General features: G+C 44.5%; 2 protein-coding genes across 2 annotated transcripts in view; one reads left to right on the top strand and one right to left on the bottom strand.

The window, feature by feature from the left end:
* The window catches only part of slc41a2b (solute carrier family 41 member 2b), a 31,813-nt gene extending 23,076 nt beyond the window's left edge, over positions 1-8,737 (bottom strand). The window contains exons 1-6 of the mRNA XM_036149013.1: positions 8,577-8,737; positions 5,643-6,308; positions 4,104-4,211; positions 3,098-3,169; positions 1,874-2,018; positions 1,366-1,512 (exon numbers count right to left, since the gene is read on the bottom strand). Of these exons, the coding sequence (XP_036004906.1) occupies positions 1,366-1,512; positions 1,874-2,018; positions 3,098-3,169; positions 4,104-4,211; positions 5,643-6,176 (1,006 nt within the window). The 5' untranslated portion in view covers positions 6,177-6,308; positions 8,577-8,737. The remainder of the gene's footprint in view (positions 1-1,365; positions 1,513-1,873; positions 2,019-3,097; positions 3,170-4,103; positions 4,212-5,642; positions 6,309-8,576) is intronic.
* A 4,115-nt stretch (positions 8,738-12,852) lies between these two features.
* c17h12orf45 (chromosome 17 C12orf45 homolog) lies at positions 12,853-17,120 on the top strand. The gene is made up of 4 exons (XM_021319112.2): positions 12,853-13,000; positions 14,525-14,590; positions 14,689-14,822; positions 15,869-17,120. The coding sequence occupies exons 1-4, from the start codon at positions 12,901-12,903 to the stop codon at positions 16,058-16,060; spliced, it is 492 nt and encodes a 163-aa protein (XP_021174787.2). The 5' UTR covers positions 12,853-12,900; the 3' UTR covers positions 16,061-17,120.
* The last annotated feature ends 1,453 nt before the right edge of the window (positions 17,121-18,573 follow it).

The following is an 18,573-nucleotide window of genomic DNA, read 5'->3' as shown; positions in this document are numbered from 1 at the left end:
GCGTAGACACAGTAAACATAAAAAATGAAATAAAAAGCAATCATCGCCTCTGTTCTCCTATAAAATGTGCCTGATCTTGGATTTTTCACTATTCCCATTTCATTTCATTTGTCTATTTGAGGTCATGTCTTTGTGCGAGTTGGATTTTTAAAAGGGGCCATGACAAGAAAGTGTGATTTTTCTGAGGTTTTGGGGGTAAAATATGATCCGTTGTCCACTGGTGAGGCCGTGTGAATGTCAGAAGTGGACACCAAGAGAACCAGCTCAGCGCCGCACCGCGGTCTATGGGGCTTACGTATTTCGGTCCCGCTGTGTTGAATCGCGCCGCCAGGTTGGAGCCGACACAAAATCCCGAACGCTTTTAAACTTGACCGCAGATTTTGTAAACGTTAAGGTGACGCGTAAAAACCTTTACTTCATCTGTGAGGCCAAAAATAAGAAACTTTCCCCAAAAACAAAAAAAACATCCCTAAAAGGTAGGGCTGGGCGATAAATCGATTTAATCGATTAATTCGAATTTACAATTCTTTAAGATTTCATTTTTGGAAAATCTGGATTTTATTTTGCCAGTACACTCATTGGGTTTCCATGAATAGAACAGCATGTGATGCTGAATATATGTTAAGGCAAATGTATTGTCAAAATATTGTTAAGTGGAAACTTTTTTTTTTTAACCATAATACGAGGTACTTCATTTACTTATTTACTTTTTTTTTTAAACTTAGTTTGAAGTTCACAAGTGCAGTGAAGCCTGTTCTTAGCTCAATGTTATATTTTCATTGTTTATAATGGCACGGCTGCCATCTTGTTTTACAAGCATGTTTCACAGCCTGTTTTTAGTTGCACTTTGAATTCAGGTCAACTCCCTGACGAAATGCTTGACATAAAAGCAAGGTTTTAAAATAATTTCTTTAATTTCTTTTTATGAAACAAAAAGGAGGGGAAAAAAAATCGATTAATCGGCTTTGGTATGATAAAAATCGGAGATTTATTTTTTAATCCATATCGCCCAGCCCTACTAAAAGGTTTAGCGAAGCTAGAAGCTAGCATTGCGTGTCGTCTTTTCTCGTGAGCTGGATGCATCGTTGCACCCGCTTAGTGTTAAAATCATGTCGTTGCAGAAAAAGGCCCTCGCTGCGTGGATGAGTGGAGCTGAGCCGAGTCTGTAACATCCTCTGAAATGCCCTGCAAAGGAAGCGGCTCTAAAAGATGGGCCACATACGTGGGAGGGCTTTGGTTCTGCTACTGTGTCAAAACCTACGAAAACTGCCTCATGGTCTCGTTTAAACGCTGACTAAAGGATGGGGGGGGGGGGGGGCCTCATGGAGAAAGGCTGAACAGATCTGAAGCGGGCCGGCTACATACCCAGGCATCTGTAGAGGCCCTGGCTGATCCAGGCCAGGATGGCCAGGGTTATGAGGTCACCGAAGCTGGCCGCAATGGGCGTGGCTACGTTGTCCGGGTTGATGCCAGTCTTTTTGGAGCCCACGATCACCCCGACCATGATGATGCCTGGAGACGAGGAGGAACACTGAGGAACCGAGGAAACAACACCAACTCGGCTTTCCGTACGTGGCCTGATGACATCACAAGAGGCGGAAACAAAGGGGAGCCAATGGGGAGCTCTGAAATCGGGGAGTAGATGTTTTTTGCTGCAGCCGTGCAGAATACGAGTGCGAAGAATTTAAAGGCTAAATAAACGGCGGGGGGGGGGGGGGGGGGGGCTTCTGTGATGTCACCAGACGGAGGTGTGAGTGGAGACTCGCTCGTTTAATAGGCAGATTTAATCTTAAAGCGGGCAGAGTCTGGCCAGTAGCTCTGAAAGGACACGTGGTGGCCTCCACCTGTGACAGCTTGTCCTCGGGGTGTTTACCTTGCAGCAGGGAGGCTATGAAGGCCGTGGCCACGCTGCTGGAGCACAGCAGGACAGCGTGGCTCATCTGGAACTTCCCCTCAGGGATCCAGCCCAGCACGACGGCGGCGACGGCTGCCAGGAACCCCACCACGGTGGCCTGAACCTGGTCGGCGGGAAACGCACACAGACAGCGCACACGTGATCGTGGGGAGAAAACAAACAGACATTTTATGACGGTGGTTGCGCAACGAGGCACGCGAACGGCCCGTCACCGTTAGGTGGATGATTATTAACAGCCGCATGGGCTCATCCGCCCTGATCCGCCCCGCCACACGGTAGTCATGACCTCACAGTAAACACTGCAGATCTTCTCTAGCATTAAGCACTGCTGACGATAGATAGATAGATAGATAGATAGATAGATAGATAGATAGATAGATAGATAGATAGATAGATAGATAGATAGATAGATAGATAGATAGATAGATAGATAGATAGATAGATAGATAGATAGATAGATAGATAGATAGATAGATAGATAGATAGATAGATAGATAGATAGATAGATAGATAGATAGATAGATAGATAGATAGATAGATAGATAGATAGATAGATAGATAGATAGATAGATAGATAGATAGATAGATAGATAGATAGATAGATAGATAGATAGATAGATAGATAGATAGATAGATAGATAGATAGATAGATAGATAGATAGATAGATAGATAGATAGATAGATAGATAGATAGATAGATAGATAGATAGATAGATAGATAGATAGATAGATAGATAGATAGATAGATAGATAGATAGATAGATAGATAGATAGATAGATAGATAGATAGATAGATAGATAGATAGATAGATAGATAGATAGATAGATAGATAGATAGATAGATAGATAGATAGATAGATAGTAGATAGATAGATAGATAGATAGAATAGATAGATAGATAGATAGATAGATAGATAGATAGATAGATAGATAGATAGATAGATAGATAGATAGATACATAGATAGATAGATAGATAGATAGATAGATAGATAGATAGATAGATAGATAGATAGATAGATAGATAGATAGATAGATAGATAGATAGATAGATAGATAGATCCCATAAAATCCCAGTAAAAAACAGGCATGTTCTCGGTCACCATGGTAAAAACAGTTAAAGAGCATTCGTGGGTGTGAATACTTCTGAGTTACCGGGATCCGACCTTTGGCCCAGTCATTACCTGCTTCAGCGCCAGGTTGCCAATGATCAGGTTCCACTTCTCGATGGGCGAGTCCATCTTCCCCACGTTGACCTGAGAGCAAAACACCGGCAGCATGTCAGGGAGGGGACGCTTTGACCGGCTGGATTTTCTTCCACAGAGCCAGAACACACCGGACCAATGCTGACAATAAGCTCCGTGGTGTCGTGGACGCTAGTTTCACTGTTAGCCATCATATAATAAAGCAAACTTTAGGTCGGTGGTAGAATTATACCTAAAGGAACCCTAGCTCTAGACCTGCACTGGTTTTATAAAGAACGGTGAGCTGCTGCCTGCATTACTGCTGATGAAACAATAGAAGGGGTTTTTAGAGGAGCAGCTGATGCCACTGAGCTCTCGGCGTCTTGTTGACACAGCGCTGAGAATGTGGAGCTTCCATGCAGGGAGCTGGGGGCCAACCAAAAGGGGAGGAAAACACCCCCACCAGCACCAACACCCAACTCTGGGCCCTTTCATATTCATTGGAAGCTTCCTTGTTCCTCCTCGGTTTGAGACGGGCAGGAAAACCCGGTTTAAAAGAAACTCTCTCTCTATCTTTCTGTGCCAACAATGGAGTGAAGAGAACAGGAAGTGTGAGAAAACAGGTTGGTGAAGGAGGCCAATTATTGCCCGCGCGGTTCCACGAGGAGGCAAACCGGATCCTGCTCCAGGCAGAGGGAGCTTAATAGAATATGAACTGGACTGGAACCAATAGCGGCTCCAATATGGCCGCACCTTTCCTTAGCTCGATGAAGGAGCCACGGTTCATAGATATGTGAGATCATGAGACAGATGTGACTGATCTGATCTCTGCTGCGACACCTGGAATGAACATAAAACTAATCAAACACCAGACTGCAACACCAGTCCTTCCGCCGTTCTTCTTCACGCTGAGGGCTGTCTAACCGTGACGATCTGGCGCCAGCCTCTTGGGCAGCGGCGAAACCAAAAGGTTCTCGGGGGGGGTGGAGGGGGGGGGAGAACTCACAGCCGTGGACAGCCTTGAAGCCAGAGTCATCTCCAGGTTGCCCTTCAGGCCCAGCAGAGCGGGAACCAGGATGAAGATCTCGGTGATGTACTGGAAGGCCTCCCAGTGCTGCGGACACATCAGAGACGGCGTTTGTTCAGCACAGCTGTGGGAACACACATCTGGAGAAGCTTTTAAAAGATCTTATTGAGAGCGGGCATTTTAAAACAGCAAAGTCAGGGAATAAGCGAAGCGTCCGGAGAGCGACGCAGAAAGAAAAAACTGCTTTGATCGCTTGGTCGGCGTCTTTCGGCAACGCCAGGGTGCTCAGGGGGACATTCCCCCAAGGACACAGAGCGGATCTGTCTTCTTTTATCAGCTAAGCGTGTCAGGGGCCACGGCTCTCCGTGCCGATCCGGGTTATATCTGAGGCGTCTACGACAGGGAAGACTGACAGGCTAGAGGCCAGCACAGCCAAAGAAGACGGTGAATAAATCTGCTTTGTGACCGAACACGCAGCCCCGCCTCATCCTGGCTTACGGTGCCGCCTTCCTCCCACACGGGTCCCAGCTAAATACCCGTTGCAACGCCCCATCAGTGCTATTCAGCGATGCCGCGGATCACCGGGTGGCTGGCTCCGGTAAGCCGGGACCTGCCTCACCGCTGCCACAAAGCTGCCCGCCGGGCAACATGTGACACGCTGTTATTAAAGAGCCTTAGTCAGCCCTGAAACCAGGATGCAGACTAAATACGACACGAGGCAGGGCCTTAAAGTATTCCCTTTTATAACTTTTCTCTATGTTGTCCCAGAACAACCGGAACCTTTAACGTCACGTGCATTAAAGGTGGACATGCAGCGATCGCCAAATTCCTATTTGCCATTTGATTTTGGTCCGGACTTTGACTAGGCCATGTTGACGCATTAGGCCAGGGCGCCACGGGCCAGCATCCTGCACCTTCTGGACCAATCACAGGGCTGGATGGGGTTGTCAGCATGCGGCCACGCTCCCCAGAGTCCTACTCCTGCCTAGATCAGGGGGTCACCTTAACGTTACCTAAAATTAACACATTATTAATGCTTTGTTATAGATATTGTCATTTTTAAATCTCTATAAATCCAAGCGTGAATAAACAGGAAGAGGAATAAAATGATTGGGCTTTTTTTTTCTTTTAGAACAGGCTCGTGGGCGCCACACATGATCAACGGGGGCTACGTGGGCCCCGCGCTGGTGAACCCTGGCCTGGTTCTTCGCATCCTCGCCCTAAGAGCTTAGCGCTCCTGCTGCTTCTATCACGTAAAGCCCCCCAAAAAACATCTGCTAAGGTGTGTGGTCGCGATCTGGAATAGGTCTTGCAAGGACCGGAGGCGGGCAGAGACGTTAAAAAGATAAACCCTGAGCAGATCCAAAGCAGCCCTCCTCATCCTGCCGACGGCCGCCTGTTCTGACACGTCCTCAGCTGCAGAACAGCTGCAGAGGGAGACGCCTAAAAACCGCGTAAGAACCCTTCATCCCACTCCGGCTTTAGCTCTAATCCTTTCCCGCTCTCGGCCCAGCTCACCTGCACGATATCCAACACCATTCCCGCCGACACCGTCCCGAACCCGGCCAGCAGAAACGGCACCAAGATCTGCAGAGCCATCGCCAGCGGCGACTCCTTGGGCATGTTGGACGCGTCCGGCCCCGGCGCCTCCGCCTCGTCTCCGTCGCCCTCGTCGCTGGCGTCCTCCCCGGAGAGCCTCCACTCCGCCAGCATGGGCGCCGTCTCGGGGCAGCCCCCGTCTCCGGGGTCCGATAAAGTCACGGAGGAGCGGGAGGCCCGGTCGAGGAGCCGCCTGCCCTCGGCCTCCTGCCGGTAGCCGTTCTGCAGCGGGCCGGCCTCAGCTTTGCCTCCCAGGTCGGCCATGGCCAGGCGGTCCTCCTGCAGCTTGGTGTAACCGGTGGGAACCATGGTCTGGAAAATGGAGCCGAGACGCACGGGGGCCACGGGTTTCAGGGAGAGCGCGCTCCATCCGCCGCCCGCCCCGCTCATACGCACCGTCAGGCTAGAGCCCAGGGACTCCCCCAAGGCTCCTCCCAGGTTCTTGATGCTCATGGTGATGCGCTCCAGGGCTGCAGCGTCTCATCGCTCACCGTCCGCTACCGAGGGCAGTCTCAGACAAGAGGGGGCCCCCCCGCCGGCTAAGGAGCAGCTGCCATGGTAACGCTGGCTTCGAGGGAGGCGTCACTAGGAGGAAACGAGAGGAGAAGGATTTTTCCATTTAAAATCGCCAGCTTTAGGATGCATTTAGTTCTGCAATATATGGGTAACATTTCCAGAAAGAAAGAAACTAATGGTGTATAGAATATCTTACTATAAATGAATGAAGCATCTTTTTGTCAATAGGCTACAAATCAATTTGATGCCATTTGCTATAGAAATCAAATGTCCAATTGAAGAAAATGCATTTAACCTGAACATAAAAATACTGTTAGTTAAATAATAACAACTGTTGATCTTTAATCTAAAAAGAAATGTAAACAGATTTCATACAGTATACTAAAAAAACGAGCTCTTGTTTCAAAGAGACGTGGAACTTTTGTGGCTCTAAACCAAACCTGTTGATATATTAAAGAGTTGTTTTTGTTCTTTGACTATGTATATTGGGAAACACTGGTTAGTTTTAAACTAAGAGCAACATATATGCTCGTGCCTGTTATGTTGCTCACATAAAATTAAGAACATGTGTTATTTTGCTATAACTTGTTTTAACTTGTGGTGGGAACCTATGACAATGTGTTGTGGGAAAGACTGATTCTGTATTCCTTATTTTGCTTATATTTGCGCTATTATCCGAGTTTGCAATATTATTTGGCTTCACACACTGCTGAGATGCTGGGAACGGTTTTTGTTTTGGAAACGGAATTAACAGCTCAGACGGGAGGGAGAAGTGGCCACTCTCGCTCCCATCTGATACTTTGTTTATTGGTATAAAAAGGAGAGGACCGCGCTCAGTCGTTGAAGTCAGCCGTGGGTTGTATAAACGCCCGGCCGCGTGGATTGTGCTCTAACTGGACTGACCGACTTCCCAGTCCTAACAATGGTAAGAGATGGAATATCACGCCTGTTTGAAAGCTTGCTTGCTACTTTGCGTGTGCGAAGTGCTTGCTGTTTTGTGTTGCTGTGTTCTGTGGGGAATAATAAATGTGGGCCTTATATTCTAACAGAAACCGTGTTTGAGTCCTTATTTGTGTTTGCCGATCTCTCCCGATCCTGAAATAAACATTTCATAAAACACCTGCGTAGCTGGACCGAGGGCCAAGATGGCTCAGCGGGTCGTAAAGGTTGCCGACCTCTGACCCGCCGGAAGAAAATAAACCTCGGTTATGCGCCGTCAGAGCTAGTTTTTGACGGGCATGGCCGTGAACTCTAAAGCGTCTGAATGTGCGCCCCTAAAGATTGATTCATCGAGAGGATCAATCAATCTTGAAGCTGATCTCACAGAGACCTGATAACGATCATACCGAGTTTGACATCTTTATACCCCGCTAACGTAACGCCGGCTGACGGCTTTTATTTAGATTCTACATAGGATGCCGACAACGACATACTTCCCTTTAACAAACAGAATAAATCTGAGAGGAGGTGCCTGCAGAGGCATTGACCCCCTTTGAATGGATGAGCCTAAATAGCGGTGTTCCCTGCCCTCAGAGGTCCCTTCGTTAGCAGATAGGAAGCCGTGGATGGGGGGATATCCTAATCCGACCGACAGGCGGCACCGATCAGAGAGGCCGCTGCGACTTTGGAGGAGCTGCAGAGATCCGCAGCTCGGAAAGACATGACAGTGGCTGCATCATGCTGAGGGGACGTGTGTCCCCCCTTCTCCCTCCTCCTTAAGTTCAGACCAAAAAAACATGATCAGAGTTGAAGGACAGACTGAAGACGTCACAGATGTCCTCCATTCGGAGCTGCGAAAGTTTGGCGAGACGCCTTCAGCTGTGCCGTAGTTCAAGGCTGTAACTGAACAGGAAACGTGCAGCCATTACATTAAAGCTGCCACTTCCTCTATCCACACGTCCTCCTCAGCAGCACAGCTGTCAGCACCTGCCCTACGCAACCATCTGAGGGGACTCTCCTGGTTGGGAGGAGCAGCCAGAAACTCCCAGCGTCCCTTTAGTCACAAGCTTAAATATTGGCTTTGCCTGTTTGTTTTTATGCACGGCGTTAAAGGGGATGACCGGTCGGGTTAAGGCCTCTGAATCACCAGCTGCTCGCCTCAGAGTGCACGCGCTGTTCAGAAGGGAAACAATAAAGGCAGCCAGCTGTGGTTTTATGTCAGCCAAAGCTGTTCCTGGCGCTGTTAGCTAGCTGTGCAGGAATGAAAACAGTTAGGAAGCAAAGCGCAGCTCCGCGGCTCGCTGCCCTCCTTCCGCGAGCAGAAGCGCCACCGAACCCGCTACCTGCTATCCGCCCCCCCTCCCCCACCTCTGAGGAAAAAAAGGTTCCGATATTTACGGGTTTCTGGTAGTTTCTCCTTTTCCCGACGGGTAAGCAGGTCGCCCGGAGAAGGAATGCCAACGCCGGAGGAGAGATGCCAGGAATACGCGACAGCCAGGCGAGCCGCGTCAGAGCGAAGAGTGCCACCGAAGATCGTCGCGAGAAGAGGATGGAGACTCTGTCGGAGATTATGGGGGTAGCCTGCCGTGCCGTCAGGGCCGGTCCTAAGTAACGTGGAGCCCTAGCAGAGATTTTTTTTAGGCCCCCACCCCTTTTTTCTATTAGGTATTTACATAAACTTGCAAAATAAATCAAATAGCATCGCTTGTACCGCTATCTGATTAATTTATAACGTGTCACTCATTTTACATGCCTGACAAGTTCTAAAAAATAAATAAATCTGAAAACAGATAAAGATCCTTTTATTTTATTTTATTATTTATTTTTGTTTCCTTTCTTTATTTTTTTTATTTATTTTTTTCTTATAATATTTTTTTATATTATTTTCTTATTCTTAAAATAAAGATCCTTTTAACTTCACTGAATTAATAATAATAATAATAATAATAATAATAATAGTAGTAGATTATAAATGTAATGATCAACACCACACACCAAATTTAATTAACACATTTTGCACACAACTATAATAATATACATGAGGTGCATTTACAGTCTGCAGTGACCGTATACAAAACCTAAATAAAACAACTATAAACAAAAGCTATATAAAATGCCTTTTATGCAGCCAATGAGCTGCCCAGAGAGCGTCTTAAATACCCGACCAGAGATAAAAACACACTGGATCGTTGTTACACAGTTTTAAAGGAAGCATATATCGCCGTCCGTTGAGCAGGGCTTGGATTCTCCGACCACTGTGTCTGCTCCACCCTATGCAGTTGAAACCAGAGGTTTACATACACCATATAAAAAGACATATAAGCATTTTTTTTTTCTCACTGTCAAACATGAACTCTGAATAATAACCTTTCCTGTCACAGGTCTGTCGGGATTACCAAAAATATTTAGATTTTCTAAATACCAGAATATTGAGAGCGATGATTTTTTTTAGACATTGTTTAATTACTTTCTTGAAGGTTAGAAGTTTACACAACTATGTGTTAATATTAGGTACCCTTTCATTTAAACTGTATGAATTGGGTCAAACATTTTGGATCTCCTCCCACAAGCTTCTTACAAAGGTTGCCAGGAACTTTGGTCCATTCCTCCTGATAGAACTGGTGTAACTGACCAAATTTGTAGGCTGACTTGGTCTCACTCGCCTTTTCGGTTCATCGCATAAATGTTCAATAGGATTGATATCAGGGCTTTGCAACGGCCACTCTAAAATATTTGGACTTTGTAACCGGTTTAGCTGTATACTTCGGGTCAGTGTCCATTTGGAAGACCCATTTGTGCCCAAGCTTCAATTTTTTTGCTGATGTCTTGAGGTGTTTCTTCAGAAGTTCCACAAAAATATTGTTTATCCATGATGCCATCTGTTCTGTGAAGCGCACCAGTCCCTCCTGCAGCAAAGACAACCCCACAGCATGATACTGCCACCCCCGTGTTTCATATTTGGGATGGTGTTCTCAGACTTTTACCTTCAGGTCGGTGCTACAGCCCCTGGCCATAGCTTTTCCCTAAATAATGTTTTTGTCTGTCATACATTGTAGTTTGCTGTTCTGTTTTGCTGTTACTTACCTGGGGCGTTGGAATCTGAAGTCAAATTCCTTGCTTGTACCTACAAACTTGGTGAATAAAGTTTATTCTGATTCTTGATGTGCACAACTATGTACAAAGACATTTTACAGACCTTTAGTGGTGCTTTTTATTATTGCATCCACCAGTGATAAACTATGCCACCAACACTGCAGTAATCCTAATTAAGGATTGCGTTTGAGCTGTATTAGCTTTTCTGCAGTAAAGGTTAATGGTATTAACTAGCGTGTTAAAGATGGATGAACAGTTGTGCATTTGTTGGCATAGTTGCCTTGAAGCAAGCAAGTCGCACAAGTTGCATTTTGTTCACAGTCGGAACTCGGAAATCCCGACTTCCGATAGGAAAAAATCAGCTGTAACGGCAGCTTTATTCAGACTTTTACCCTCGGAGAGTCGGAGAATATTGTCAGGGCCGATCGTCGGATCCAACATGGCAGCTCTTCGCATCGGCGACAGTAAGCTGCGATAAAACCTGTTTATTTTACAAGACACGTTTGTAAGAGTGCGTCTTAAATCAGTGTTACATAGCGGCTGCAGCTCTGAAATGAAATAAGTGAAAAGTGATGTGTGCATATGGAAAGTACAGCTTTACAGGATGTTTGTAACAGGCTTGAACGAAACAACAGCTTTCCGTATTGGAATGACCACCTTTTGTGTTTTTGCTTTTATTTTCGAAGTCCGATTTCTCCAACTGGAGGTCAGGCGTAGCAGAGAACAACGTGATGCCCTGTACAGAAAGAAAGACGGTAGTGAGGTGTGCGGTGATGGTTGGGTTCAAGGTGGTGGTGGGGGGGGGTTTCTAGACCCCCTCTCGTCTGGACCGCTTATGGACATGCTGGTTGGAATATTACTTTCTGATCTGCAAGTCCGAACAAGAGGAAGTACACTCTGGCGTTAAGAGGTGTGAAAGTCAGCACACGCTTTTGAGCTGTTAAAAACTTTCCATGCCTGGCTATGTGGAATAGTGCTGTTTATTGTTTTCTACTGATTAGGCGTCAACTCGTGCCAGCGTGTCTGCAGAAGCCTGGTGAGGAGCCCGTTGAATTACCCGAGCCACTGCCAAGAACTGTGCTTTTATGAGTCCAGGAAATAATATATATATATATATTAACGGGGGGGCTGGTGTAGATTGATCAGGCGTCATGATGTCTCACATTTCAGCTGCCCAAACAAAATATGAACCAAAAGAAATGGGGAATAATTCAAGTTTAAAAATTTGAGTTAAATCAAACTATATATATTTGAGAATTTTTGTGACTATTTCCACAACTTCTGAAAATATCTGAACTGCAAAGTCACATACTGTAGTGTGAGTCAGTGGCTGAAGCCGAGGCGCGTGTAATAGTTTGTTTGGGGGTTTATAATGGAAGCAGGAACAGAAGAAATGGCAAAGCTTCGCAGGGTTGTCCACTCCCGCCCGTCTGGAGGGAGACTCGAGCTTTTCCTCAGTTTCCAACTCCGTCATTCTGGCCCGGTTGATCTCACTCTAATATGCACTGTCGTCAAAGCAAAACCCCGTCCACACTGCTCCTTGTGACAGCTCTGTGCTCTATAATGATCACTAACAATGGGTTTCATAAGCCACAAACGATTGACTGCAAAGCTTGTTCAGCGCTTTTCTTTACAAAGTGCCAGGAATTAAAACACTAAAAGGTTTTCTGCTTGTTTCCTAAAAGGTGGATATGAGTAACATCCAATGTTCTTTAATACATCATCTGATGCCAAGTTCCAATCTGAAGCTGACAATGTTATATTTGCTGCTATTACTGGTAAATAAGCAGTAAAGCCTTAGGATAAATCCCTTTATTGTGGCAGCTCAGTTTCTCACTGATATATGGCAAAAATCACAGCTATAATTTAAGTATGTTTATTGATAGGGAACTGAAAAATGATCGTTCCTTCAACAAAATCAAATGTGACACACAGTGGGAGTTTTTGATGCCCTTGTTGCCCAGGGCCTTTTGAACGGCCCAAGCTCTCAACCCTCTTTTTAACTGTTAGTTATGCCCTAAACAAGTTTTCTATTGCTTATTAGCATGTCCACAATGCAGCATTGGAAGAAAATGGGACTTCACTCCATGGATGGCTGAAGTTGTCATCTGGTTTCCAGTGTAATACTTAAGTAAAAATTCTATTTCACCGCCTTTCTATTTTAAAGTCTGTGAAGCCGTCAGAAAAACAAACCAATTCTCTTTTTGGAAAATTAACTATAGCCTCTGAAGTGAATGAACCAAACAAGTTCTTCACACTGAAAAGAATACAGTTTATCATTGAACGAATTAAAATAATGTGCCATATAAAAAGGGTTAGAGTGATACCTCTTACTGTGCTGGCTTTCTTTGCCAAACCAAACAAAAAGTGCCACACACGGATATTGTAATAGTGCCCGATGGAAGGTGAACTTACTTGATTTAACGGAACGAACACATTATAATAGAAGTAAATGTTGAACAAGTTATCTAAAGGCTTTATTTAATTTTATCATCTCGCCTCAGAAGTCGATCTTTGACCATAGCGGTGGGTTTTAGATTGGGGGAAGTCTTCCTAACCACCAGGTGGCGCTAAAGCGACAGAGTAGCGATGACCGGAAGTGAAAGCTGGCCGAGTTCGGGTTGGCTACATGTGCGACACATGCCGAGTTAAACTCTCCTGTTTTAACATGGACCTTAACGCGAAGACAACGAGTTCCCGGTCCCTGCTGTCCTGTGGAAGCGGCGGAGGTCTGAACGTTTCCTTCCCTCAGTCAGTCAGCGGCAGCTGAATAAAACAGCGTTGCACGGAAGGGCTTCTGTTGTGGATTCTAGCGGCGCTAAAACGTGTTTTTTTTTTTAAACGAGCGTTTTCTACACCATCATCTTCTTGCTTTAAGTGAACAACCGATGTTGATTTCTCTTGGTAGCGCGTGCGGCGGACGCGCCACAGCTAAGATTGTAAGAAGCGGAAGTTTCAAACAGCTCGTTCAACTTGATCCACTTTGACTGGTTCCTGTTGTGGGCTGGAGGAGGAGGGGGGTTTCCTCTAGCGGTCTGTGCTGCAGAGGTTCTGAAGCAACCCCACAAACATCCCCATGGTCTTGTTGGCCAAAGCAGCCTTGGCTTTTTCTGTCCGGAAAATAGAAGCCTTCTAAATCATTCTAAATGTGACAACAGCACCCCCTGCTGTTTGGTGTGTGCCTGCGGTCAGTAGTATGATGAATACTATCAATTAACCCTTTAAAAAAGTACAAAACTTAATGTAACTGAAGTTTATCTTTAATGTTAATGACTTGATATTATTCTCAACATATGAGGTTCATAGCTAGTTAAGTGTTGACTGCAGAATTGGGGTGAAAGGCATTTGTCGTTTAATTTATATAGATATAGATATCTATAGATATATAGATGTATAAAGTGGTGATGTTGAAACATTCTAGTTATTAGAAACCATGAATGAACCCATGTCTACGTTAGACTTTTTAAAAGGATTCTTCTTGCAATCAAACGATAAACGTTAGATTTTTGACCCATTTTCTTGGGGAAGTGGAGCATAAAATATTTGAGAACCACTGGCCTAGTGGCTCCATAGGGTCTAGATCCCATGATTGCGCAATAAATGCACTACCAGGCTGTAGGATCACCTTGAGGTGTTTGTTGCCGTTTGGTTTTCTCCAAACCAAACAGCCTGAACGCCATTGCTCCAAAAGCTTAAAGGAGCTATAAGCAAGATATTAACTGTAAAATCAACCATAATCATCCTGATTTATCACCTGCCAGTGAAGACAATCATAAACGATCGGTCCTCTCCATCAACAATGCCTCGGTCACGTTTTTTCTCCTTTCAAACCTCGAGGTACGGCGCGGAGCGACTTTGGCTCAGAGTTTAGCCCGTAGGTTTACTTCCTGGTTCCTGAGCCAATCATATGAGAGTTCTCAGGGTTCCCAAAACAGAGCGCAGCATTTGATCTTTTATCTTGGCAAAAGAGCAGCAGCTTGGAAACATGAAACCCAGTAAGAGAAGCATGCGTCGTCATATATACCTATTCTATGGAGGTAAAAACTCAGTGGCGATTGACAGCAACAACGACGCACTGTTGAGTAAATGGCGGGTCTCCAAAAAATGCATTGTGTATGTGTCGTTCGGATTGTAGCCACTGTCGTTTATTACTATTATTTCTTTCACAATGATATTGAAAGAACATTGGTTTATATTATTATTATTTTTGGACGTCTGAGATGATGGGGACATTGTTTTCCTGCGTCCCTCAGGTCTCAGTGAGAAGCTCCTGCTGAAGCCCAGGTCCCTGCAGACGGAGCGGGTGCCCAGAAGCAGCGGTGAGACCTCCTGTGACGATTCGCCAACATTAAGGTTAGACAGAGAACAAAGAAGGCTTTTGCCGGCTCACGTCTGCGTTTCGTGTGATTCCCGTCAGTTCTGGAGCGCCTGCAGAGCTTCCTGCCTCAGATGGCCGAGGCCAACGAGAAGCTGAAGCAGCAGATGGAGGAGGCTCCTGAAGGACGCTTTGACATCGAGAACGTGGACGAGGCAGAACGGATCATAGAGATGGTGAGCGTCACTCAGGCTTTATTTGAGGAATGGATAAACTAGGGAGGCAAGTTTGATTTATGAGTTAATCCAAAGTTGATCGATCGTATCGACCGATTAGCGATTCATTGATAAGCGGCTATTTTCTTAAAAACCCTAGTTTGCTCTTGTATCTAGAGGGCCTGTCCATAACATGAAGGCCTAAATGTTCAGAATCAGAATCAAGTTTAATCGCCTAGTAGGTTTGCACTTACAAGGAATTTGGCTTTAATCACTTTAAATGTTTTAGAATGTGCTGCATTTAAAGACGCTGGTCATTAGATTTTAACATTGCATTGTGCCATCTGTATTAAATACTGACTGAATAAACAAATATTCTTAAACTTGGACATATTTATAAAATATAACAAAACAGGAACCCATTAGGTTACCAAATATAAACAAATGAAATGAATAGAATAAAATGTGAAACATTATAATCCTCATAACATCCCTCTCCACCAACCGTGCTTTTGGCATGATGTCCTTTTTTTGTTGCGTTACTATTATTATTATTATTTTTGCGTAATGCCCTCCACTTTTCTGTTATCGCATCAGTGAGTGACATCAGTAAGTTATGGATGAGAAGTTGACGCCGCTCTGCCATGCAGCACGGATGAATGAAGCTACAAATGTGGTAACCGGAGGAGCATGCCCACACCAGACTCTGCTTGGACTGCTTCACGTTCCTGTTCTGGCATGCCTCCACCATGATTCTTGCTCTTACAGCTACTGTAGTCTGGCTCTGGTCAAGGATGAGCAGCAGCGACCCCTGGTGCATGGCGGCCATACTACAACACTGAAAGACGCTCCGTCTAGCGGACACTGTCAGTTAACTGGATGGAACGAACTTTAATCTAATTAGACGATCAGGCCTCGAACGAGACCCAGGATAGTGATAAATAAAATTTGCAATGTATGAAGATGTAATTTTTGATAGTGGAAAATTCATTTTTTTTTTATTTGAAGCTGCAGTAAAAACTGTAATTGTACGATTTCAATTGCCTCACTCGCTCCTGTCTCTTCAGGATGTGGCCCTGGTGGAGCTTAACGAGTCAGACAGCGACTCTGAAGACGACGAGGAGACGTCGGAGTCTGAGGGCGAAGAATCCGACTCCGAGAGCGACGTTGCCGAGGTCACGGAGAGGAACCTCAAACTGCCCGGAGACGGAGGGAAGAAAAAAGCCAACATTCAGGTCCTGGAGCAGCCAGGGGAGTAGACCGGACAGCTGCAGAGAGTTCTGTTGGAGCGTCCTCTCCGTGGGAGCTGGTGTCTGAAGAATTACCCCATAGGAGAACAAGACGGTGGGAAGAATGCTCCAGCGTGGAGACGGGCGGATTTCCGTCATCACTATGGGAGTTTTAAACAGGGACAGCCCCCTCCTGCCTGTCCTGCTGAAAACCTGCTCTGTCCTTCCATGTGTTAAGGCCCAAATCTGTAGACCTTGGGATTCCTTATGCTAAGCTAATTTTTTTGTAAATCTGCACTTTTTTTATATCCGTTAAGTGCAACAGCCTACTTTTCTATTTTGTTGTCATTTCAAGGAAAATAGTTTGAGAACTCCTGTTTAGCAGAACAGCTGGCGAAGGAATATGAGAACAGGAAGGGGCAGCGATATGCAGAGCCTCACTGATGAGCACAGCGGAGGATCTGTAATGCTGTGGGCCTGCTACTTTTCTAGAGGGATCATGTTATGTGGTGCAGGACATGATTTTTTTTTTTTTTTTTTATATCAGATTTTAAGTAGAAATCTGGGTCTCCCTTAGTAAACTGAAACGGGCTTTCATTGAGTTGTTCAACAGGACAGTTGCCCATTAGCTTCTTCCATAAGTAAATCCGTTCAGAGACCAGGTCCTGCAGAGAACTGAGAGCTGAAAAGAAGAGCATAAGAAAGTACCCAGGACTTCCTCTTTAAAGTCAAACTGTGTGAAATGTTGTGAGGGAAGACGAAGAGCTGACCACCAAAAGTAGCCCCTCTTCTGTTAATACAACACATTTTCCAGAATATTTTATGTAAATAATATACTGCTTTATGTGTTTGTTTTTCCCCCATTTGAAAAATAAATATTCTCTAAAGTTCTGATTTGTCCAAATGCTCCACTTTGACTTTTCCCTACTCCTGCCAGATGAATTTATACCCCAGGCTGCCAATAAATCTGGACAATACTGCAAGTTAAGGTCAGAAGTAAAATTATGCATTTAAGACTAGGAGCCCCATTATGAAGAGGCAGAAATATATTTTTATGTGGTGATGTAAATAAAATTATAAATTGATAAAATGTGTAAGGATTTGTTTCATGTTCTGTTAATGAATATTCAAACAAATGTTGAAATCGTACATTAAAATGTGATGACATTAAATGTAAATCGCGTATCATTTAGCATTATCTTGCTAGCCTGGAGAACAGCTCAGCAAACAACTCTGACATCTGATTGGTTCACCTGTATAGCATCTCTGCTGCAGACCAATCAGCTTGCCCCGTAGCAGTTTTAGTCCCGCCCACTAGCTGATGGTTCAGCCTGACGTAAAATAAATTCCAGATTTGCTGTTTTACCCAAAAAGGAAATCAACAATTATAAATGCTGTTAGGATATATTGGAAATAAATGATTTTCACATTTGTTTATATGTTTAGTGCCCTAAATAATCACAAAGTAATTAGCTAACTGCACATACAATGTGTTGTTGATTCCCATTTTAGTTATTTAACTGTCCTTAACCAGCTTTAGTTCCCTTAGAGGAAGTGGAAACACAAACTTAAAATGTTCATATTAGTGGGCTATAGATATTAATAGCAATCAGTTGAAAGGTATGTTCTTGTGGTTTTTAGGTCTGAATGTTGTTTACAAACTATCCCAGCTGGCATATAATCTAAAAAGAATAAATAAATCAGATAAATATACAGATTGAGTCAGCGTTTTACACTCAATATTTTTCAGAATTTGCTTAACTTTCCAGCAAATAAATCACATTTTCAAGCATATTACCAAGAACGTCTCAGCACCTCACTTTGTGCACGCTGATATAACCCACACGTAGACTGGTCAGAGGAAGGCTCATAAACTTGAAAAACCTTTATTTTTCTCAGAAATACTCCGTATAGGTTAGCGTCTTGGTGCAGCTTGGAAAGTGAGAAGCTCTCTGTGCAGCAATCAAAAGCCAGGGAGGAAATTACATCACACAAGAAAACGACCGTTAAGGCTGCTGACATAACAATACAGCAAATTCTCTCTCTCCTCTTTCATCTTGTCTAGAGTGAATTTCTGTAACTAGTTTTCTGCAACTTCCTTTATTCTAAGATGTTTATTATTCAGCATTTCTGTAAATATAAAAAAATCATCTGGACTGTATTCTTTGTTCATTTCTGAAATTTTTATTCATGATTAATCAATATTGCACCTATTAATTTATCCTCAGTAAAATTACGTTACCAGAGCCATAGATTAAACCTGTTGGTTCAAACGAATTCATTTCCTCTTTTGGGGATGATAACATTTCTTATCTATACAACAAGATAGCAATTGGGTGACGGTGTTGGGGAGTTCGTCCTGCAATTGTGTGTTGCCGGTTCGATCCTCTGCTCTGACTGTCTCCGTCGTTGTGTCCTTGGGCAAGACACTTCACCCACATTGCCTGCTGGTGGTGGTCAGAGGGCCTGGTGGTGCCGGTGTATTAGCAGCCTCAACTCTGCCCCAGGGCAGCTATAGCTACTAACATAGCTCACCACCATCA

The sequence above is a fragment of the Fundulus heteroclitus genome, chromosome 17 (assembly GCF_011125445.2).
Source record: "Fundulus heteroclitus isolate FHET01 chromosome 17, MU-UCD_Fhet_4.1, whole genome shotgun sequence".
Taxonomy (NCBI): Eukaryota; Metazoa; Chordata; class Actinopteri; order Cyprinodontiformes; family Fundulidae; genus Fundulus; species Fundulus heteroclitus.
The sequence above is the reverse complement of the archived record's forward strand: the minus strand, read 5'-3'. Positions and strand labels throughout refer to the sequence as shown.

Excerpts from the sequence above, each read along its gene's own strand:
- c17h12orf45 (XM_021319112.2), top strand. The coding sequence starts at position 12,901 with ATGTGCGACACATGCCGAGTTAAACTCTCCTGTTTTAACATGGACCTT. Across the intron at positions 13,001-14,524 it reads GTCCTGTGGAAGCGGCGGAG|GTCTCAGTGAGAAGCTCCTG; the intron begins GTCTGAACGTTT and ends TGCGTCCCTCAG. Across the intron at positions 14,591-14,688 it reads GCGGGTGCCCAGAAGCAGCG|TTCTGGAGCGCCTGCAGAGC; the intron begins GTGAGACCTCCT and ends GATTCCCGTCAG.